Source organism: Centrocercus urophasianus, unplaced genomic scaffold, assembly GCF_019232065.1.
Source record: "Centrocercus urophasianus isolate 14NV4802_14NV808 unplaced genomic scaffold, USGS_Curo_1.0 seq_13, whole genome shotgun sequence".
Taxonomy (NCBI): domain Eukaryota; kingdom Metazoa; phylum Chordata; class Aves; order Galliformes; family Phasianidae; genus Centrocercus; species Centrocercus urophasianus.
The window spans coordinates 43509095-43527725 of NW_024884475.1; the positions used below are offsets into that span (position 1 = coordinate 43509095).

Consider the following 18631-nt stretch of genomic DNA (forward strand, 5'->3'; position numbering starts at 1 on the left):
CTTCTGCAAAAGGAAGCCAGCCATTTGCATTTATAACATCAGATGGGCAGCTAATTGCTTGGCATTCCTTGAAGACAGGAACAGACGGCAGTAGCACCGGTGAGCTGCTATTAATCTCAGCTGCTCTCAGGAGAGGAGCAGATTTTCACAGGCAGTTCTGTGCTGAACTCAGGCAATGCAGTGATCCAGCCACGAGTTGCAGAGCACAGCCCCAGCTTAGGCAGATTTATTCTGTGCATGGATATTCTATGCAAGGTACCTACAACCCCTTCTGAAAAAGAGCTGCAGACAAACTACTTCTAACACTGGTAAGAAATCTATATCTGAGATTAACAGGAAGAAAATTAGTTCAATGGCTTTTTACATTTTGGAAACAAAGTAACTCCAGTTCAGTGCTGCATGTTCTCCAATCACAAAAATTTAGGTCAGCAAATAACAGTTTAGAAATAGGATTAAACCTAGTTCCCTCAGAGGAGCAGAGCTCTTTTGCCTGACAAACTCATAATCAGTGTGAAGTCACAGGAATCAGCCATAACTTGCATTATTATTATTTGTAATATTTCTTGCAATATGCACTGCCAAATCTACATTGCACAGACTCTACAAGTGTATTTTTTTTTTTTTTTAAATACAGAACTGCTTCTCACAGGCTGTTTTCTTTTCAACTGCTCTTTCTAGTCTAGACATAGTGATACCAAAAATTGATGGCACACTTGTTGGAAATTCTTAAAGCCAGCTCCTACCATGCTGCAGGAGAAGCCATGTGCTGAGAAACTCACCTGACCCAAGCAGAAAAGGCTTGCTTGCAGTCTCTCACAGCACAGCATGTGCTTGTGTCCCAGCAGAGGCCAGTCTCCATGCTTGGGGGACTGCAAGAAACAATTGGCACCTTGTTTGCAGACTGTATAGACATACATCTCTGTAAGGGTGGCTTAAACCATTCCACATTATTTCTGCTCTCAGCTTTTAATAAATACATACAGATCTGTTCAGAACTCCTGTAAAACCCTTCCTTGAAATGTCAATAGCTCAGCGTAAATGTTGAGTAGAGCTTTATCACGAGCAACACAGAAAGATAAACATAACCTTGCAGCTCAGGAGCCACAGAAAGCTGCCTTGCTGTACTCCAGGTTCAAAATATTTAAGTTGCACTTCATCACAACATATTTTAATAAATTAACATTTATTGAAAATACAACATTAGCCTTTATTTCGCTCATTTGTCCCAGTGCAAAATTAAGCTATATGACATGTAAATTGTAACAACAGAATTGCAAGCAATCTCATAAAATGAAAGACCAACTACACTTACAACAGGATCAGACTCTTTAATCTGGTGTCTAAGGAACAGTGAGGTGCAGGGTCAGATACACAACTTATCTTCTCGCTTTCACATGTATCTGTTATTAAAAGCCACTGTTTAACAGTATAACATGCATCTAAAAATTGACAATATGGGGCGCCATCCCCATTAAATACACTATCTGTAGACAAACCATTGGGGATGAGAAAACGGTTAAAAATAAAAAGAAAAGCACCAGGGCTCCAAGGCCCACCTAAAATGCTGGATTCTGCAGGGAGAGCATAATGCCATTTGTCAGAGCTCTACTGCGACATGCTGTAAGGACTGGCGTTTGGTCCGCATCTTGCATGTTTGCTGTAGAAATGCACTTCTTTGGAAAAGCAACCATCACAGGCTTTGCAAGTAAAGGGTTACTTCAGACACCCAACTTATTGGCCTGGATGAGGACAACTTTCAGAACAGGCATGAAAGCAGAGGTCTCGCTGAAGTTGCTGGTGCTGACTATGTGCATGTGGATGTTCAGTCCTTCCACGTAGTTGCGGGTTTCGATGCTCTTCACGATGTTGTGCAAGCCGCTAACGATGGCTGGAGAGAGCTGCAAAGAAGCCACATGAGGCAGGTCAGAGTTAAGCAAAAACAGGAGTGCTAGCACAACAGAAGTCCTGACTGTCACCTCTGCCTCTCAAAAAAGGGGCTGGAATTGGTGGAATTGCTGGAATTTAAGGACAGTAGGCTTCAGAAGCACTGCACGCTGAGCAAAGCTGCTGACAGCAGACTTCAAGCAGAAGACAGATTCATTGCAATCCCTGCCCCTGTGAGCCCCCAATGGCTGTGGTTTCCTGAGGTGGGAGTCCTGCAGCAGCAGACTGTGGTCACAAAAAAACCTACCAAGCTTCATGTCTCCAGGCTAGTTAACAGGCCACTTAACTGAGGCAAAGTGTAAAAACAACACTTACTGTCTGTTCCCTAAGTTTGTCGTATAGAAATTCCAGGCGTTTATTTGCATCATCTAGTTTCCTCTTGGTTTGCTGCAAAAGAAAAACACATTAAGAATGGGCAAGCACATTGCAAAGAGGTCTATGCAACACATGAAATACTTTCGACAAAACCATTTTCCTGATGGTTTTGCTCTGTATTTTTCTCCCTTCATTTTGCTAGGAAAGACCAGGTGAAATTCAGTTCTCCACATGCAACTGCTCCAGTTACCTATATAGCACAGTAACCTTTAAAGGCACATCCAAAGGGTCATTTGTAAAACCCACCAGTACAGCTGGCATGCAAAGTGGGACAGAGATTGAGCAGGACTCTTGTTTGATGGCATACTGGCAAAGCACTGCAATGGCTGAATAAAGATATTACTGAAATTAAGTATCCAGTGATGTCACTGAGAACTGAAGGGCACAAGCAGTCATCATTTACAGCGGGTTCTAGCTATGTTTTTCATTGCCTGACTAGTGACCAGGAGCTGTCAACAGAAAAACTAATAGCCTAACCCAAACTGTTCTTAAAGATCCTTTCTGCTTCCATGAGTTCCAGGTAGACTAAACCACCCACTGGTATCTATGGAGTGACTGTGCCACGAGACTCTTAAAAATCATCCCATTATATTTCACAGCACCGCACCTCCTTGGGAAATGCATTACATCCACTTGGTTTTTCAAACAGCTACAGAAATAAAATATTTTACTCCAAAATAACAAGAAAACACGTTAGCAGAGCATTCAGATTACAATTACAAAAGCAAAAATAAGGTCAGTAGCAGTATAATTTCTATCAGTGCACAAGTGTGTTGGAACCTACTCCTACATCAGTACCCATGCATCAACCCATCTTCAAATGAATCTCCCCAGAAACAGGAAAATTCTCCCTGGGTTAAGTAATTGCTGAGAGAGAAAATCTAAGGCTAAGGGAAGGCTTACCTGCTCTGCCAGAAATTAGGGGAAGCTGCTCAGATGGCAAAGGGCATAGAAAAGAACACTGGGTGCAGAACTCTCATGTCATGTGTGGAAGCCCCCTCAGCAGCTGCCAAAGGACAGGGCAGGTAAGGAAGGAGCATAGCAGAGGAGCTGGTAAGAAACAGCCTGTTAGGCTTCCTAAGTCTCTTAGATACACGACCACTAGAAATCTGTTTCAAAACCTGTGAAAAGATCTACAAGCCAGCTGTCAGTGCTAAGGCAAAGAGAAATTAACTGTGCTCCGTAAGGCAAGACATCTCTCCAGCCACAGGAAATTAGGCACAAGTACAAGCTGTTTGTTCTCCTGGCCCTCTCCTGTTCCAAACCCTAAGCATTAATGCTCTTCAAGCACTCGTTTTCCCCTTTGGCATGTAATAAAGGAGCGATGCCTACATATATGCCGACAGCAACTGATGCGTGCAGTCAGGGCAGTGTTTCTCAGTGCTGAGTGCCAGAAATGCTTGCTCTGCCTAAGAGCAGAGAGACTTAAGGAGCAAGAAATCAAATTATGTTGGCAGAGCAGAAAAGCAATTCCTGTGTGCCGATGTGAATACTTTTGCCTTCACTGTGCATCTGGGAAAAGAGAGATGATTCAAGAAACAAAAGGACTGAGGGCCTATACTCTGAAGAATAATCTTAGGAAAAAAAAAAAAAAAAGGAATTTTTTGAGGAATCAAATGCCACTAAACACAATGGGGCCTGTCCAAAGCAAGGCTTATGGCCTTTAAAAATTTCTCCATACAAGTGGGCAAGTCCACTGAAACTGTTGCATTGAGACCCGTGGGGGAAAGAAGGAGCAAGCATATACAAAAGTCAAAACTCTAGAGACACCTGAAATGGTGCAGCAAGCCAACACAAGTGACACTGAATGCTCAATTTACTCCCACATCCATAGGGCTCTGACTCAGTTCCCAGCAGCAATAATGGGAGCACGGATCTGGGCTGCTGACCAGTGCCATCCTGTCTTACATCATCCACCTTTCAGCATGCACAAGCCAAACAGTCAGCATCTGGGCTTAGTGTGCTATTCACTGACTACTGGGAAGAAATGAGAAGCTCTGAGATGGAAGAAATGAGAAGCTCTGAGATGGATGGTTTGTTCAGAATGTAGCAAAAACTATGGGATGTTGTTCCTGCCTAGCTTCAGCAGTTATGTTAGAGCTCTTAGCCTTCCACTTCTCAGCTACCCGTTGTTTCTTTTTGAGACAAGTCTAACAGAAATCACAAACCAGACATAAGAATCTGAGGCACGTACTCACAGATGCGAGCCTCAGCTCTGATCTGGCATAATACCAGCTGCTCCTCCTTGGGCAGCTGGACTGCCAGCAGTGCCTTGCTCTGCTTCCAAACCATCACACCACATGTGCACACAGTGTTCCTATGCATTGCTTGTGCCTGAAGACACCAGTTCACCTGAATACAGGGTTACTCTAGAACCATGTCAGAGTCCTACCGGATCAGAAGCAGACAGCAGGCACCTCTGGATAAGGGCTTCAAATGTTGTCTTCAGAATAAGGTGCTCCTCAGGGATGGGCTTCTTGGTTATCTTCTCTGTTGGCAATGCCTGAACATGCTAAGAAACAGCACAGGTGAGGCTTTCCAAGCCACTCTGCAACCCCACATCATTTTTAACTAACCCCAGCCATCAGCATCCCAGCCCACAGAGCTCTACTAACACACAAACCCAAACCACACAACGTCGATGTCACGTTACCTGGATGGCATTGCCTATTGGGGCCCCAGGAGCTCCCTCTGTCCTGGGTTTGAAGGTAGTGGGAGGCACGACACACGGCCCCAGAGCCTGGGGTGCATAGGGGCCCGGTGGTGCCTGCTGCCCTGCAGGGAGCTGCGGAGGCTGAAAGCTGGGTGTGCCCACTGGGGCTGCTGGAGGCTGCTGCATCTGTGCCTGTGGATCCGCCAGCGGGTTCATGATGGGTGAGGTGATGGGAACTGGAGGCATGAAGTTATCAGGGACCTGGGAAAAAACAGACAGCGCTTATGCCACCACTGCAAACAAAGAGACAGTTCCCAGCTCCCCACATCCCTACTCACAACACTTGAGAGCCCAGCCAGGCAGAGAGCTGAGCCCCTGGGGTTTAGAAACAATGGGGGCAGGTGGGATTTCACTCACTCCTTCCTATGTCAGCAGCTGCATACAAAGAACCTACACCTGTATGCATTCTGATCATTACATTTAGACTTTTGTAGCTGCTTTTCTGTCCACGCAGCACATAGGTCACAGCTAGCAGCACACACCGATAAAGCTTCTGAAAGGCTTTCAAGCTTCTGGCAAACACATTTGCACTAAGACAGATTATGAGTGCAGTTCAGATTCATCCCCGAGCATCTGCCAGTCTTTACACAGGGGTATTTTGGAAACATTTGGTACAGAGAAGAGACAACAAAATGAGCTGTCAGCTTCTGCTACAAGGCAGACAGAAATCCAAACAAAACCAAGAACTCCCATGCCTATACGCACATTTCTTTAGAGGTGCAAAGAAAAATGAACTATGGTGGAAGGCTGAACGCAATCCTGATTGAAAGATGCCAGCATTAAGCTGGTGGTATAGGACAGCAAGAAGAATATTCCTGTTACAGCACTGATGACAGCTACAAATGCAATGAATCGCAACAATAAACTTTTAAATGCCAATTGCCATGTTTTTTAGTTTAGCGGGAAAACAGCTGCAAATCACGCTGTGGCTTGAAATGCAAGAGTGTTCCTTTCTTTTACAATAAAACCCACGTAGTGAGTCATTTTATTACAGCCTGAATCTCCCCCTTGTGCAGTGGACGTAAGCAAAGGAAGCATCTAAACATTTCTCAATGAGGTTTGTTTAATATTCAACAGGACCATGGGACAAACATCACTCCTTCAGAGGGGAGCTGCCCCTCAAGCCATGGCAGAAACTGTGGCCATGATACACACAGCAGAAGGGTTTCACTTGAGCCTGCAGCTCTCGCTGACTACTCTTTCCCTCATGCCCAAAAGCCTTAAGCCCTGAAGGCAGCACAGTGGCTGTGGGACGCAGGTCCCATCACGGGGGCAGCCAGGAACACACAAAGTCCCCTCTACACAATGGCTTCCTAGCTGTAAGCAGAGACCAAAATCTAAGGGTCACGGGAGACTGCTTTCACTCAGACCTTATCTTGCCTGCTCCAACTCCTTTTTTCCTTGCCACAAGCACCTGACATGCTCCAGACTTGCTTCCCAAATGCACTGTGAGCAATGCTGACTGCTACGGAGCACCAGGGGATGAAAAGGCTCACTCTGCTCTGTGCCAAGCATCCCCAGTTGTTCTGTCCTGTTGCAATCTAAATCCCCTTTTTTTTTTTTTTGAACTAAACTGCACTCTCTCTATCAGGAAAATTATGTTACTTTCAGCAGATCTCTCAGGGTCAAATCCTTAATCAGGATAAATTGCTTTCAGCTCCAGTATAGTCAATCTCTAACAATTTGCCCAGCCTCATCATGTCTCTTAAGTATCATCTCAGGCAAAACTCAACTGCTTTTCTGCAATGAAAGCAGTCCAAAAGTATTTTCTTCCTTCAAACAGGGATTCGTGTTGTTATTAACAACAACTCTAGCACAAAGCCACTATTCTCTTTAGAGGCATAAACATTCTGAGAGAGATAATGCATGTTGGAAAGACGTGAAGGCCATTTTCTGTTCACAAGATGTGGCTTTTGTTTGTAGCTAACCCTTCTCTTTCATTCTCCCACAAACAAGCTCCCTCAGAGCAGGTCAGGTTACTGCTTTTCAAGTGGTCAGCACTCAATCATTTGAGGCAGGACTTTCTAGAATACCTTTTTCTTCTTGGCAGCTCTGTTCAGGGCAGGAGGGTCGTTCCAGCCATTCTGAGGTCCTGGGACAGAAAGAAAAAAAGAGACTGTGAGCACCTCAGAAGAGGGCAGAGATGCCTCTTGGAGCTCTGGCTGGCTTCTTTCTGTGGCAGAGACTTAGCCTTTTTTTTTTTTTATTTCTTTTTTTTTTTCCTCCCCGTTCTCCTAACTAGCATGCCTTTCACAGGATAAGTGCTTGAAACAGATGGGCCCTGTGAAAAGGCAGGCAGTTGCCTACCATGGCCAAAACACAGCTCTGCTGCACAGACTGCATGCGTTGAGACAACTTCACAGTTACCCGTGAAGATTTCTCCTACCCATATGACATTAGGAATGAGCACTTGTTTTTCATTATACGCATTCCCCAGCAAAACTAAATGGAAAGAGGAGACAGAAGAGGCAAGAGGAGCTTTCAACAGCGCAAGCCAGATTCACCCAGCCACCGTGAGACACCAGGAGCCACAACACCAGGCTTCCCCTGCCAGCTACAGCAGGTTCATGGATGCTGAAGCAGCCCACCTAGCTTCCTCCACCAAGGACAATTTGTTTCAAGCTGCAAAAGAGCATGTCTGAGCACATTCACTCCCAGTCCAATTTACCAAACCTTCTGCTCTTCAAGGAAAGCTGCAAGATTTGTACACCAAAGCTCACGTTAGTGCATTAGAAATGGTTCCTACCTCATCCCAGAGCAGACATTTTCTGTCAGCACTACCGCGGCCTCGCCAAGTAATCAGGATTTATTGCACAAAGCCACAAAAAGCCGAAACCAAATCCCCACTCAATGGACTTTTTCACCACAGTGTTTTTCACTTAGCAAACGATCAATTCACCTCAGACAGCAGAGCGTATCGTCACTGCGGAATTCGCTCGAGTGCTCTGAAATTTCATTATCTCCCGAGCTTTTGTTAAACAAGTTTCACATCCAGCCCACGTTGATGGAGTAAACAGAAAACAAATTAAGACCCCTTCATATCTGGCTTCTTGTGAACAAATGGGAAGCACTGCCATTGCCCCGAGGGCTCTGCCTCTCCCTGTCCAGAAAATCCCTTCCCATAGTATCTCTAACATAGGAAGTCTAATTTCTGCAGTGCTGACAGTGGAACACATTAGGAAGCCTCACACACTGCTGATAGTTTCCTGGAATAATTTGTTAGGAAAGAAAAAAAGCATAGCAGCATTTGTCTCTGTGGTTAAAAACTCCAGATTTGTTGTTATTGGTTTTAATTAAGGAATTATACATTTGAATTGATTAAAGTCTAGTCAGAAAACAGCATTGCACTTGATGTTCTCTGAGGAACATATGCATTTACTGATGTCTGTTCAATTAATTTCAGGTAGCAGCTGTGATCATTTTCAGCTGAGGTGGTACCTAGTTCACCTGCCAAGGGAGAGGCCTGGTCTTGAGCTGGTAGGTTTTCTGCAGATAAAAAGCAAAGAACTAAGAGAAAAAAAAAAAAAAAAAAGTTTTTCCCTCAAAAACAATAAAGCATTCTTCCTAGAATTTCACATTCACACTTTCGCTCAATAAGAGTAAGGAGTCAGAAGAAAAACATCTAACCTAATTAAAATGCCAGCTAAGAGACAGGAGCTATTTGTCCAACCCACCCTGTGGAATTGTTTTTGTCTGCCTTTCCCCCATACAGCCCTGTTTCTCTTCCCATGCAGTAAATCAGCACTTCTTGCTTTGAGCAAATGTTGAGGAGTCCTGGCCCACTCTCTTATCTCTTCCAGCATTCATTTTCTATTCCTAACGGCCAGCACAGCTGACAGACTGTTACTCTTAGCAACACTCTTCTCACCATCCTTCCCTCATTCCAGAAAACTCTTCAGATGTTTTAAGGACTTGACCTCAAGGTGGATGCCAATCATTTGCTAGAGTCAAGGCTGCCTGTCTGGAGTCTTGTCTGCATCTAGCATGGCAAAAAGTCACTTCAAACCCACATGGAAGGGCAATAAACCCCAGGGGCAGAATACAACTGACACACTGTAACCATTGCAAAGAGAAGAGAAACATCAGGGTTAAACAACTCCCGTCTCTGAGGTCAGTCTGAAGTGTTCTTAGCTCACAGCTTCTCTAGCACAACTCCAAAAAGGATGCAAGACCCTGAAGATTCCAACTCCCTTCAAAGCAGATTAAAAGAGAGACAAGTTGAAAATGAAAATCAATGTGGGCTCAGTTGCTGACTGCAAGATGCAAGCATGGCTTAACATACTGAGGCTACGTACACTTACAAGGCAGGAGAGAAGTCCTTCACAGAACCATTTATTTTCCAAGTGCATCTCTAAACTTAAGGCAGTTCAAAGGCCAGGTACTGTTCAAGACTCCACATTTCAGGTTGTCCCTCACTGCCCTTAACTAAACACATTTGCAAAGTGAGACATGATGTTGCTGTATGAGACCATTGTAGAACTCAGCTCCAGAACAGCCACAACTATGGATTTACTTCTGGCTACAGATTTCTGCTCTTCTGAGATATCTCATATGAAGGCTCCTTTCCATAAGCAATGCAGCTACTGTGGTAGATGCATTTCTGGTTAAACATACAAAGTCTCCACACACTAATTGCAGCATTAACACAGCAAGGCTTTTTCCTCCCCTTACATGTTTCCTAAAACAAGTCACCTTTAAAAAAAAAAAAAAAAAAAAAAAAAAAAAATCAGATTTTTGGATACCTCTATTTTGTCCAGCTGCAGGCAGCAGCCACCTGCCCCACTGCACCTAGCAGTGCCCTGAAGCCCCCTCTGCAGTTCAGCCCAAGCATTGCATTTGCCAGCAGAAAACTCGTGCCAGATTGGTTTCCTGAAGGCCTGGCACTTGACTGCCTTCTCCCTACAACTATGGGGAGAAATAAAAACAGTGCTGGTAACTCCCAGGAAGATTATAAAAAGCACAGCACAGACAGCTTTTCAGTTTGAAAGGCAATCTGGCAAGGCAGTGCTGATAATGCTACCTCCATTTCCCTTCTATTGAAACAACCCAAGGAAGATATGTTAGGTCACAGCCTACGCGAATTACACGTATTATCATTAATGCCCATGGTTTCTATCGCTCAGAATGCAGAACTTCATCTGCTCAAGCACATCACATGGGCTACAAGCACTTCACTCTTAACCTAAGCAATGCAGTGATCTCTGTGGTGCCTGCCAGTGACGCAAATACAGTAGTAAAACGGATAAGAACGATTTTCTTGTTCTGTGCCTTTGTTTGGAGGCACAGAAGCAATGCTGTCTGCATAACAATGCCGCTCTACCTCCAAAGCCTGGATCCCTTTCCAACAATTCTATCCATTTTAATAATCCTACTGAGTTAGAGATACAGATCAGCCACATCCCGTAACACGGGGTCAGATGAGATCCCAGTACAGTAACTCCAAGGAGAATAGGACTCGATGTCTGGCTGTAGTCAGCCCACTGCAGCTGCCCCACAACGGTCCTCTTCGTTTCTTCACAGCAGAAGTGCTTTTCTTCCCAGTTTCTACACTGCATCACAGTAGTGACAGTGTCCCCACAGAGTTCCCTAGGGCCTACCAGTATGCCTATGACACCTCTCAGATCCCATCTAGCATTCCCTCTGCTCACAGATTTAGTCCACCTGGACGTGAAGCATGTTTAGGAAAGGACTACCTCTGCCACCTGCACAGACTGACACATGCAAAGCTGCTACTTCACAAGCTGCCAGCCAGGAGACAGCTTTGTTAGGTCTCAGAAAGCGCAAATACACTCAGGCAGGTGCTGCCAGCAGGCATCAGTCTTCAGCTGGGTGCATGCTCTCACCGTGCCTGCTCAAACATGCTCCTAGGGGCCCAGCCACACACATGCTTCTGATTAGCATTCAGAAAAGAGGCCACCTAAAAGCACTTCTAAATCACTTCTGATTACCTTTTAAGGCATACACAGCTACGGTAACACTTGCTGTACTAAGTGACCAGGGAAAAAATAGTCAAAGTAAGCCAATGCCCCAGCAAATGCAATCTGAATTAAACATGCTGCCAAACCCGAGCTTGACCTGTTGCTCACAAGGCAGGGACACGCTGATGAATTCATTTTGCTCTGCAGCCACACAGTGGGTGCTGGTGTCAGCCTCAACAGATTATCGCTGTGCCACCATTTATCCACTGCACATGACAGCCTCACAATGAGGTGATGCTGCAGCATTGTGCCTAGGGCAAACCAAAAGCTGCATGTAGGCAAGTGTTTCAGAAGTGCCTTGAGTTGGCCCAAGAAAACTTCACACAGAGCACTCACCATGAAGCATGCACAAATAGTAAGTGATGTTCTAGTGAGATATCGAGCCAAACCCTGACCCCCTTCCCGCTTTCCCCCCAGTCAAAGCGCAGACCTGTTCTCTGGGATGCAGGAAGGTCACTGGCTGCAGGCAGAGTACCTGTTGGTCCAGTAGGTAACGCATAAGCCACAGAAGTTGCTGGAAGTCCTGGCCTGCCATGCTGAAAGGATGCACCAGAAGGAGGAAGGGGGAATGAAGAGGCAGGGTTCAGGCTCGTCGGGGAGGGCTGAGGCTGCCCAGGGTACAGTGGGGAGGGCACAGGGTGCGCAGTGGGTAGGTAGGGAGGGTTGGTGTTAGAGGCAGGGCTTGGGTAAGAGGCTGAAGCAGGGGCAGCAATAGGCTGCTGGGGCTGATACAGAGCTGTTTCCCCCGTTCCAAAAGAGTACTGCTGTGTGCTCTGATATGCTACAAACAGAAAGAAGAAATTCAGTCAGTATGTTCAGAACACACATACAAGCTTCCTCTACTTCCTGTTCCTTCCCACCACTTACCTGCACAGCCTCATCCCAGCTCCCAAAACACTGCCAGTCACCTGAGAACTGCTGCTTAAAACTCAGCCTGCTCTAAGGAGCAGGGAGCCAGAAGGTGGTCCTTGTCCCCTGCAACCTCAGTGAGACTGTCCCAGCCATAGGCAGATAGGGTGGATCCCTCTTGGGAAGCCCAGTGCTGTTTCTCTAAGTCTCATCCCCAGGTCTCTGACCCCAGTACACCTATGGGAGGGCTAGTGGGCATGAAGCAAGCTTATGAGCTATTTACAGATACCTCAGTAGAGAAGACAGCATCTGACAGTGTCTCATGTATGGGCCCCACAAAAAAGTGGGGTTACTCATATACTGTTTCAGGAGTGTTAGGCTGGCTTGGAATCCCCCTAGTCACAAGGAGTGGGCTGACAGCAAAATGGGGACACCCCTTTATCACCTGGCTGCTCCAGCAGGGTGGAAGGAAGGGGAGATGCAGCTACTCACTCTGTGGGTATGCTGGCCGGGTGCCTGCTTGCGAGTACATGCTGTAGCTTGGAGATGTGGCTTGCTGTGGTGGTGCGCTGGGGTTAACAGTACCTGGCATGATAAAACCTGGAGGAGGTGGCTTGTCCCCCTGTGGAAAAAAAAAATGTCAGGAAAAAGAGTGGTGGAAAGTAGGATTTCATTGGTGATGGTAACACAGCACCAGAGCAGACCCGCAACAAAACAACTGGTTGGCATTTAGTGGCCTGAAGTTACCTTCCCTTTTAGAGCTACCAGCAGCACAGGGGCAAACACCTTTAACTAAAAGACTGAGTATTAACTCTAATGCTTCTGATTTCCAAGAGGAAGGAAAAATATCATGCTTGAAATATCCTAAGGACTGGGCTCAAGTCACATCGAACTCCTACACAAAACTTTCCAGAGCCAATTGTTTTGGCAAAGATGAAAAATACATTAAAAAATGTAACGAAGGACGCAGAGGAGCAAAACCTGAGCACGTGTGGAAGCTGCTGCTCCTTCCATCTATCCACACCAGACTGTGTCATGTGCACAGATGGCACCGGGGGATTTATCAGGGTGGAACAGGGGCTCGGAGAGGAATAACAAAGGTTATACCTGTGTGTCAGAGGGACAGCCTGCAGGAGGATGGCTGGGAAGGGCAGTGGGAGTTTTGTTACTCCAGGTAGTGACAGTAGGGGCAATTCTAACCTGAATTGAACAAAGAAATACCAATCATGGAAAACAAAGCAATAAAAAAAGTCTAAAGGATTTCACAAAACAAGATGCAAAGAAGTGAACAGAGAGAGGTTTGCATGCCGGCACCTCCAACACAACCAAAAAAAAAAAAAAATCACAAGAGGAAGGAAAAAGTGCGTTCAAGACAGCCAAAACCACTGTGCACAGAAGTGAATCACAGAGTGAGGATTAAGCACAGAGAAGAGGCAGCTACAGCAGCTTGTGAAGCAAGTGCGATGTTACACGTGCCAGCAAGCCAGGTCTGCCACAAAAAGGGCTTCATAGGACTAATGTTATCAGTTTGTTTTTGCAGAAGTTCCCCTCAGGGTATTGCACAGCACTGAGCATCACTAACTTGCTGCTGGAAATCACAAGTCCTGTGTTAAATCGAAACATATTGCTTCACACAATATGATTTATACTGAGTTTCAGAAGCACTAAAAAGTTAAAATCTAAACTAAGCTCGTGCACAGGCACAAACATCTATCTTCATGCCCTTTCTCCCTGAGCACAGGCAGAAGGAAAGCTCAGACGCCTCTGGTGTGTTTTTAACTCTGCACAGCGTTACACTGCTGTTGCCATCAGCCATTCAACAGCCACTGTGAAGGTCTGCATCAAGTTTTTATTACTATCAAGTTTTTATCATTAGAGTTATCTGAACTAGATTTATCTGACTAACGGCATGTTCCTAACTGGGACAACAATTAAGGAAATGCTGGCTCAAAATGTAACAAACCAACATACCTGCTTTCTTAAAAGAAAAAAAAAAAAAAAAAGACAAAATGTCATTTATTTCTGTTCTGGTTTACCAAAGTACCACCAGGCACCTTTCTGACACGGCCCTGCCTGAAGTCCCTGCTGTAGCTCATGCCGAGCATGAACTTCCAGAGAAACCAAGAGCACTGAGAGCAACTCACTCACAGTGTGCTCCCGGGGCTTGTGATACTCCTGGCTTTCAATCACCTGCAGGGCTTTCTTAAATCATAGCTTTCCTGAAGGCATAGGAGAGATGGGAACAGTGTTTTGAAAATCATTGCTAAACTCACGCCATCTAGAGGAAACGTGCTGTTTTCCACAGCCAAACAGTGTCTTGCTCGTCACAAGGAGGAAGGTCAGACACACAATTAAGAATAGCTGAATTAATTATTAGCAGTGACGCAAAGTCAGATGCAATTGCATTAGCGAGGTAATGCTGTACGAATGGGATAAAGGCTTTGTCCCTTCTGAATGCTGACTTGTTAACAGCCTCAAAAAAAGGCAAAGGGACCCACAAGCATTAACATAAAGAGAGAGACAGCAAAGCCTAGCTCCCCATTGCTCTTCAGCCCTTCTTCCACCCTGATCCCATTTTTCTGACAGGCAGAGCCTGAAGGGCAGCACTGGGAGACCTCTCCTGCACAGAAAGGCCAGCTCCAGCATTGTGCTGAGATTCTTTCAGTGTTCACACAGCCAGAGTTGTCCACTGCACTGCATTCTGGCAGTGGCTGAGATCCTACCTTGTAGCCTGATGGAGTGCCATCCTCAGCCCAGAAGCTAGAAGCAGAACATCTGTCTCCTCGGTGCTCCTCTTCCTGCCTGCATAGCTCCCCTAGTCCCATACTCACCAGGTCTCTCCCTTCTGACACAGCTCATGTCCAGTCCTGTCCTGCTATTGCCCCACCCGCTGGCCGTGCTACCTAAATCCTATACTTGCAGTTGGCTGAGAGGCTTTCAACCTGATCTTCAACCACAGGCTGCATGGCAAGGTGTAAGAGATGTTTCCAGACAAGGAACAAATCTCTACTGATTGAAGAGCAGCACAGATGATTATCTCCATAAGGTGCTTGGTGATTACATCTTAGAGCCCCAGCTTGGACCAAAAGAAAGGAAAATCAAGTGCTCTTGCCATCATCTTCCAGAACTCAAGCGCGATGTCTTATACTGAATACCAACATCGATTTACCTGTTGGTAGTACTGCTGTGCTGAAGTTTGAGGCCCTGGCACCTGTCCCACCACAGGGCCAGCTCGATCTTTGGGCATGGGCTGTCTCTCATATGGTGCCCTGATGGCTTCCTGTCCTGCTGGCAATTCCCCTTGGGCTCTGCAAAGCCTGTCCCTTAATAGCACAATATTCGGCTGCAAAAAAGACAGCAAAGGAAGGTTAAGTACACTGACTGCCCCCCAGTGCATCCCAGCAAGTGATTTGCCAGCCACACATCAACAAATGTGCGTCTCTTCAGAAGCCTGATCTGGTTTATTTGACCTGAGTAAGTTTTTCTTGCAGGAGAAACGTGGCTGGCTTTACAACAGCAACAACAGCCTTGTTGGCAGACACTGTCTGCAACGACAGCCCTGAGAAATTATAGCTTAGAACAAGGTCATGTACTTTTGCCAGTTCAGCAAGGTCAACGCACCAAGGGGAAAAAGCACCACCAGCACATCTGGAGGGGTTTTTCCAATGATAATTGCATTACACTGGCATCTTTGCTTAAAGGGGCCTATTAACAGAGAGAGGGAGTATCAAGTTTGAAGGCACATACCTGGTCGGTGTTTGCAGGCAGGAAGGTCAGAGCTGCAGCAATACTGCCCTGAGCAGCCAGGAGGTTGGCATACTGGCTCATCTTCTCAGCCAGAAGAGCCCCCACAGCATTAGTGTCCACGGCCTGGGTGAGCTGGACGGCCTTGCGTAGGATCACCACCTTCTCTATTAAATCCTAGAAGAACAGGTCAAAGAAAACAGGGACATGAGAAGAGCGGGGGGCAGGAGGCCCTGGCTAACATGCTCTCAGCAGCTCTGCAGGACCCCTCTCACTCAGTGAGAAGCCCAACCTTCTGCATTACGTTAGAAGGCACTACAAATGTTCGTTTACCAACATCAACGTTCAAGCGCTCTTTTAAATCTCACAGTAATAGATTTAAAAGAGTGCACTGCACAGGATTTCAACAATACTTCACTAATAAGGAGTGCTGGTTGACTCTTCAGTAATACATTATTATGATATTGTGTTTTTTTTCCAGCAAAACAGTATGTCAAAAAAAACAAGTAAAAAAAATCATCACAATAACCACCAGCTTCTGGGACTCTTAGTAATTTCATATCATAACTAGCAAGCAGACCATTATGATTGTTATTCAATTTACTTTTTGAGGGAGCAGAACACCACGATCAGCACACAAATCGAAACAGGAGTGTCTAACAAAGCTATCATCTTGGGGTAAGATGGGTAAGACACTTCCAAAAAGTTGCAAGTGAGAAAAAAGAAAAACAAGTAAAATTCAAATTATTCCATTCCCTTCAATTTTCTAAAGATAGAGAGGTATGGTCAGGTGGCATTACTTTGAGTTCTCTCAAAAACTTGTCCTTCAAAGGCCCTGAACAGATGGAAGAAACTAAGATTATACCATAAAATAAATTATTCAATAATTGCTTCATCTCACTGTCATCAATCCTCCTATTCCCTCAAGATATTTGCTATATATGATCTCTCACTGCCGGAAACCAAACCTCATACATGCAAACCCCTGGAGAAAACACTTACACAAACCCTCCCAAAGCTTCTCTCACGATTTAAATCATTTATTAGATTTCTCCTCCATAATGTCTAAGTGATCTATTCCAAAAGCAGAAATGTCCAAAGTGCATCTATCACAAAATATGTGAACACTCAAAGTCACTTCTTTACAAAAACACTAAGCCCTACAGCTACCTATGGGCCTTTTACACAGGAAGTATATTAGCACGGTCACCATCGGAGCAGACCCCAGGGCTATTTTGTTTCACAGTACACTTTCTGATGTCAAATTACAGGTTATTTCTGCTAAAAGTACCCATTCCAGAATCAAAATGTTTGCATCTTGATATACACACAGCTATTGCCTCCAAGGAGGTGGTGCAGTCACTGTCCTTGGAGATGTTCAAGAAGCGTGGAGATGCGACACTGAGGGTCATGGTTAGTGGGCATGGTGGGGATGGGTTGGGGTTGGACTAGATCATCTTAGAGGTCTTTTCCAACAGATACAATCCTATGAACAAAGCTCTACCCTCAGCCATTTGATTTAAGTGCCACGTGATCCCCATGCATCACTTCCAACATCTTTCTTCATGGAAATACCAACCTGAAGAGACAAGGGGCTGTTTCCATCCTGAACTTTGCTCCAACAGGCAACAAGCTTCTCCACATTGCCGGCACAAATGTAGCAGAGACAAGCCTGTGTTCGCAGCAGGCTGTCCCCCTCGCTCTCTAGTCTGTTACCCAGAAGATCTATGGAAAACATGAGTCAAGACAATGCTGGTTAACCACCCTGCAGATCTCCTGGTTGCTACTGGCATGGGGAAAACTTTCAACACTCATTGCATCCCTGCTCAGCACAGAGAGAAGCGATATTGCCTCTGGGCTCCATCCAGCACTGATCACCTCACAGGAGTTTGGGACAACTCAAGAGGGTGACCTGGGCACACAACTGCAAAGGCGCTGCGAGCAAAGCTGTGAGTCTGCTCTGGGGTGATGCGTGTGCTGAAAAAAGCCTGCACAGCACAACAACCACTGAGGCAGGTGTCTGAGAAGCACACAGGTGTCAGCCACATCAGTACTGTTAATAAGACTTCCCCTAGGAACCAAACCAGTTTAGCTACTTGCCTGCCACACAGCACACATGCAGGCATGCTAATTGATCAAAAAGGGCACCTTCTTCAAAATCAAAACACACTTGGTAAAGCATAAAGAGCTTTTCTAGAACATTTCCACTTGTATCTCATGCAGAAGTGCTCCATGAGACTGCTCCCTTGGCTGAGACATCCATCACACCAACTTCACCGTTACACATTTGCCCGCTTAGAGGCATCTCCCTGTGCCCAGAAAACCAGAGAGCATACAAGCAAATCAACATTGCAGAGGCTGTTCTCCTCCTCCTACAGCAACAGTACTGAAAAACCCTATGATCCATCAAAGCTAGCAAGGCATTATAGTATTTTACCTGAAGTACAACAATAGAATTTCACAGTTCTGCAGTAAGCAGGATGAATATTATCCAGTCTGTAAGGCATCCTTACCACAGAGGGCCGCAAACTCATCTGGCCTGGCGTAAGTGAGCACAGCAGCCAAAGCCTCTCTCCAATTCTGCAGATCACAAGACTGCACAATCTCCTTCCAGTTCTTTGTTACTACTGCAGTGATGAGCTAGAGCCAAAGAAGAGACCACAGTTCAGAATTTGGTAGGATTTCTTATAGTACAGTATTATTTGAATATTCAAGTGTATCACAAGCATACATTCCCACTGCATCCAGGGATGTGGCAGGTATGGTACTGCAATTCAAAAGCTCCATAAGAGACAACTTCACTCTAAAAGGGGCTCACTGAAAAATCACAGAACAAGCTTGGGTAACACTGGGCAATTGCTCTTGCTATAAAGCGTGCAACAGAATACAAACATCTCTGTGAGCTGGGATTGCTGCAGGTGGTCTTTCTTCAGCATTGCTTCTGTGGGTGAAGATGTATTATGCCAAGTACTGAGCCATAAACTTTCTATAGAAAATGCAGCAAGGAGCACTTGCTAGTTAAGTTCAC

The 18631-nt window shown here is 45.5% G+C and overlaps 1 protein-coding gene across 18 annotated transcripts in view; it reads right to left on the minus strand.

Annotated features, from left to right (window-relative positions):
- Positions 1–1166: 1166 nt before the first annotated feature.
- The window catches only part of SEC31A (SEC31 homolog A, COPII coat complex component), a 34399-nt gene continuing 16934 nt past the window's right edge, over positions 1167–18631 (minus strand). For 3 of the 18 annotated variants that reach the window (XM_042811408.1, XM_042811405.1, XM_042811407.1), the window contains exons 17-29: positions 18117–18243; positions 17183–17328; positions 15607–15780; positions 15029–15202; positions 12967–13059; positions 12352–12481; positions 11441–11791; positions 8471–8539; positions 7066–7124; positions 4973–5233; positions 4712–4831; positions 2260–2331; positions 1167–1898 (exon numbers count right to left, since the gene is read on the minus strand). In XM_042811408.1, the coding sequence (XP_042667342.1) occupies positions 1719–1898; positions 2260–2331; positions 4712–4831; positions 4973–5233; positions 7066–7124; positions 8471–8539; positions 11441–11791; positions 12352–12481; positions 12967–13059; positions 15029–15202; positions 15607–15780; positions 17183–17328; positions 18117–18243 (1956 nt within the window). In that variant the 3' untranslated portion in view covers positions 1167–1718. The remainder of the gene's footprint in view (positions 1899–2259; positions 2332–4711; positions 4832–4972; positions 5234–7065; positions 7125–8470; positions 8540–11440; positions 11792–12351; positions 12482–12966; positions 13060–15028; positions 15203–15606; positions 15781–17182; positions 17329–18116; positions 18244–18631) is intronic. The other 15 variants (XM_042811410.1, XM_042811416.1, XM_042811414.1 and 12 more) reach the window with 15 other exon arrangements.